Source organism: Setaria viridis, chromosome 6 (assembly GCF_005286985.2).
Source record: "Setaria viridis chromosome 6, Setaria_viridis_v4.0, whole genome shotgun sequence".
NCBI lineage: Eukaryota > Viridiplantae > Streptophyta > Magnoliopsida > Poales > Poaceae > Setaria > Setaria viridis.
In genome coordinates, this window is record NC_048268.2 from 26331903 (window position 1) to 26336293 (window position 4391).

The 4391-nt window shown below is 42.7% G+C and overlaps 1 protein-coding gene across 1 annotated transcript; it reads right to left on the minus strand.

Annotated features, from left to right (window-relative positions):
* Window positions 1-345: 345 nt before the first annotated feature.
* Window positions 346-4094, minus strand: LOC117861104 (uncharacterized methyltransferase At1g78140, chloroplastic). The gene is made up of 8 exons (XM_034744591.2): window positions 3808-4094; window positions 3605-3699; window positions 3372-3503; window positions 2810-2891; window positions 2158-2348; window positions 1869-1980; window positions 1025-1132; window positions 346-812 (listed from the first exon to the last, which is right to left on the minus strand). Exons 1-8 carry the CDS (start codon window positions 3997-3999, stop codon window positions 672-674), a joined length of 1053 nt encoding a protein of 350 aa, XP_034600482.1. The 5' UTR covers window positions 4000-4094; the 3' UTR covers window positions 346-671.
* Window positions 4095-4391: the final 297 nt, after the last annotated feature.

The window sequence follows — 4391 nt, forward strand, 5'->3', positions numbered from 1 at the left end:
TCAATAATTGGCTTAAACATTTCGCCGATATCATGTTCATAAAACATAAGACATCATAAAACCATTGCAGATAAACATAGTAGCGTAAAAGCTTAGGATAAGCGTCGATATCATGATCCTAGCGAAAAGAAGTGTAAGGTAAGCGTAACAATTGAAAAAAAAAGTTAGAACCATCTTTTCCTTTAACTAAAATTTGGAAGAAAAAAATGTAGGAGTTGTACAAATAATTTACTTCAATAAAAAAATTAAAAATTATTTCTCATCCAGATGATACTTCAATTTGGCTTACATTCCATAATAATTCATAGTGCATTAGTAAGTAGGTAATTAAGGTAACCACATATATGAACAGTAGAGAAGTTGATGGATTACATAATTGCAAGATGTCTCCGGCTATATACAAAGAATTGATATATTCTATTCCATAATGAGGTCACTCAAGTAAAACATGTGTATTCAATATTCACATGACACGCCCCTTGAGCAAAACTAGCAGCCCTAAGAGCAAAGGATCCCATGAGCAGAAAGAAACCTGTAGCAACAAATTGCAATATTTATCATGACCACATCGATGATAACTATCAGTATAGTCCACCAATCACAATTATAAGACATTTTTGAAGTATAAACTGAGTCTCGTTATAAACTTCTGGATGATTGCAGCTCTTCAATTAGCTTGCTTTAGTAGCAGAGAACATTATATAAAATCCACTTCTGACAAATTTGAAATCAACCAGCCCACATGCTTTGCACAGATCTTCAAGCTCCACTTCGGATAAGAAGGTATTATTGCCACCAATTTGGCTAATGTACTGCAAGATAATTCCAAGATAAAGTGTAAGGCAACACAGCTGCGCAAAGTAAATCCACAGATAGAAGCACCAGATTATCCAAAGTTTAATCTCCCGTTGCTGCGTTGGATGTGTCAAAACACTAAAGATTTACTTGGGTTTAACGTTAGTTGATCTGTTGTTGTCACATGGCAAAAACCATTAGGCGTGGATGATTAGGAGAAGGCCATTACCGGGCGTGCGATCCTCAATATCGGAATAGCTGGCGGAATAACATCTGCTACGAATGTAGAAGCAACAAAAATTCCCCCTGAGCGAAGGACTCTACTAATTTCTGCAACCTATGAAAATATCATAAACATAGTAAGAACTTTCACCAATTGCCACCAGGTAGGGGAAAAGAAAAGTTGGATAAAGAACATAGTTGATGGATGGATCACTGAACTTAAATGCAGAAATGTAATAAACGACTGCTCCATTTGACAGGGAAAAAAAATTGAAGACGACTAAAGTTGGTCATGAAAGCAATTCCTTGTTCTCTATTTTATCAAGCTTCATGAACTTGTAATGACTAATAAGTATTCCCTACATTCTTGAAATTATGGTTGTGATTCTTACTTATTTGGTGGCTGTGCTCATGCACTCACATGCTTTTGAAACAATGGGAAGGGGGAGACAGGGACACAAAAATAAATGCATGTGGGATCACACACAAGAGTGATGTTTGCATTGCATGTGTATTTTCAAGGAGCTTTATGGAAGTAGCAAACTAGCATGCTGGCATGTTTTAAGTCCACAGAAGAATGTGGAGCAACCGCATAGGTAGGATAATATAGAAAATACATGATGGGAACTATTTTTTAGGATGTAGGCAAACTAGCATGCTACCATTACTTTGAGTGCAAAGAAGAATGTGAAGCAACCAAATATGTTGGTTAATATAGAAAATGCAGGATGAAAGAAACACCATACACATAAGGGATTGCTGTTAAGCTCTTCAACATTGCAATTAGGAAACACGTAAAACAATGAGAACTTTTTTGTGACATAAATTTGCAATTCAGGTATTGATCTTACAGCACAAGCTGGGGATGGCCAACAATGAATTGCAGCACCTGCATGCACAGCATCAATTGAGCCATTCACAAAAGGGAGCCTGGATATGTCAGCCCTCACCAATGCTAATCTCCTGAAACAAAAACAGAGTGGCATTAGAGTCTGCATTTGACATTACAATAAACTAATAACCACGGCTCCAAAACTAGAAAGCACGAATACTGACATGATGGAATAAATGACAACTTCAACTCAATAAATAAAACATGACAAGTAGTTACAGAAATAAACCTAATGATCAAAGCCATACTCATCTGAAATATTTTCCTGCTTGACATATTCATTGCACTGCTTCAACATATTCTCCGAGAAATCTAGTGCCACAACAAGTGAATATAGTCCGCTCTTAACAAATAATCTTGAAAACAGGCCACTTCCACAACTTGCATCAACAATAGTCCCTCCAATTGTTGGGTTCAAATAAGTTTTTGCCATTTCAAACTGCAGGTACAGTAATGTTCTTCAGACAGTCCGAAAATTTATATGCCCATACAAATGATACATAAATGCTTAAATGTAGATCTAAGCTGTTAAAGAAATTGAACTTGGCTCAAGCTTGATTGTAATTTTACATTAGAGGCTTGGTTACTAAGGGACAAGGCTGCAGCCTAGCCAAAACCCAACGCACATAAAACTGAAGGTGGCTCAGCATCAACAACCCAACAAATGCAGCGGGCACAGCCTGGATACCACAAGGCCACTTTGTTTTAGCCTGGCCCAACCAAGAAACTTCTCAGGTCTAAGTAAAATACAGTGATCATATGTTTTTCAACACTTAATTGCAGCTTACCACCAGATAAAGTACCAATCGACAGCCCACTTGAGCATGGTGATTGTGAAACAGACAGTTAACAAATGCAATTGAACATCCTTATGCATACAACATAGTTAAGCAGTATGACCTCTCTTTCTAGGCCCGGAAAACCACCCCATATGAAATTTTGGCGCCATCCTCTCTCATAAAGAAATGATACCAGTGGAGTCCTGTTCGAATAACCATCTGTAAGGACTAAGAAATAATCTCGGTAGAACTGATCGACAAATGCAGAGTCATATTCTAGGTACTTCAGTTCTTAAGAGAAACAGTTTGGCAGATATTGATACTAGTAACAACTTGCAACCTTTATTAGATCAGTCCCTATGTCTTTACGTTAAAGGAACAATCTCTGTTGCAACTGTTCCAAGGCTTCACAAAGAAGTCAAGAATACTTGCACTACTGATTTAGAGCCTTTGGGGCACAGTATCAGCAGTAAGTTAGTAGGAGTAATTGTTACAAGAATTGCAATTCTCAAAGACCTGAAGCAGAAGGTTAAGTGAATCATGCCCATAATGTCAGTTTGGAAACACTAGAATTTCAAGTTGCAGCAGGCCAATTTCCTCTTATAATTCACTCAGCCCCCTCGTTTCACCCAAAGTCACCAGGCTATGGAATTCCAGAAGAAAGAAACAAACCTCTTTATTACCTGAATATTTCCGTTGCTGCCGGTTTGGACTCCGAGTACTCAGTCGAACCAACTGCCACTGTAAGGTCCCAGTAATCCTGCTTATTGGGGTAGAATTTTTTGCAGGTAGAACACTCGAGGCTCGAAGCATCTCTAGAAAGGAACAAACCGTCAAACCAGGAAGCAGGAAGCTGCGCGATAAGCAATTGGCAGGTAAGGTGAGGTGGGACGAAATTCGGAAGGTCCGCGCTTACCCTGACGGATCGCTCGCGCTCACGAAGGGGTAGTAGCAGATTGGACACGCCAGCTTGCTCAGCTTCGTCTCCGGCGCCGGTTCGACCAGAGGTTCCTGAAAACAAAACCGTGTTTACTTGCCGCGGAGCGTGCGGCCCGAGTGGACTCTTCGCCTGCTCGACGGAATGCATCAGCGAGGCGGGGCAGGTCAGAGGGCACTCACCGCGGCCGCCTCGTCGGGCGCGTCGGCCGTGACGGCGGGTGAGACGCTCGCGCGCAGTTCGAGCCTCCTCGCCGGGGCGCCGCCCCGGCTACGGCGCGCCGGCACCGCGACGCGGTGCCGCGGGTGCCGGTTGTTGCCGCGCGGCGCCGCGGGGGCTGCTGCAGGGGTGGTCGCGGCGCCCAGCGCCGCCATGGGGAGGTTGGGACTTGGGAGAGGTGATGGAGCCCTGGAGCTGGAGGCGTGGCCGCGTGGGCGTCGAGGGAGGAGGCGAAGTGGAATCCAAACAGCGCAGCGAGGAGTGGGAAGCAGGTGTGCGGCGTCGGCACCGATTCTGACTTGCTTACAAAGGCACGGCTGCCTTTACCCCTCTCCGATGCCGTTCATTCTCTATCCTATGGCTGCTGGATCCCTCAGCTTTTCCAGCCAACAGCAGTCAGCCGAGTTGAAGGCTTAGCCCAAATACAGGCCCATTTCGAGGAGAAAACGAGCCCAGCTCGTTAGAAAGACTACATCTCTAGCCAAAAGTTCAGAAACATAAATACAGACCCTGTTTTAATACAGAATCAAATAAACATTTTACTCCA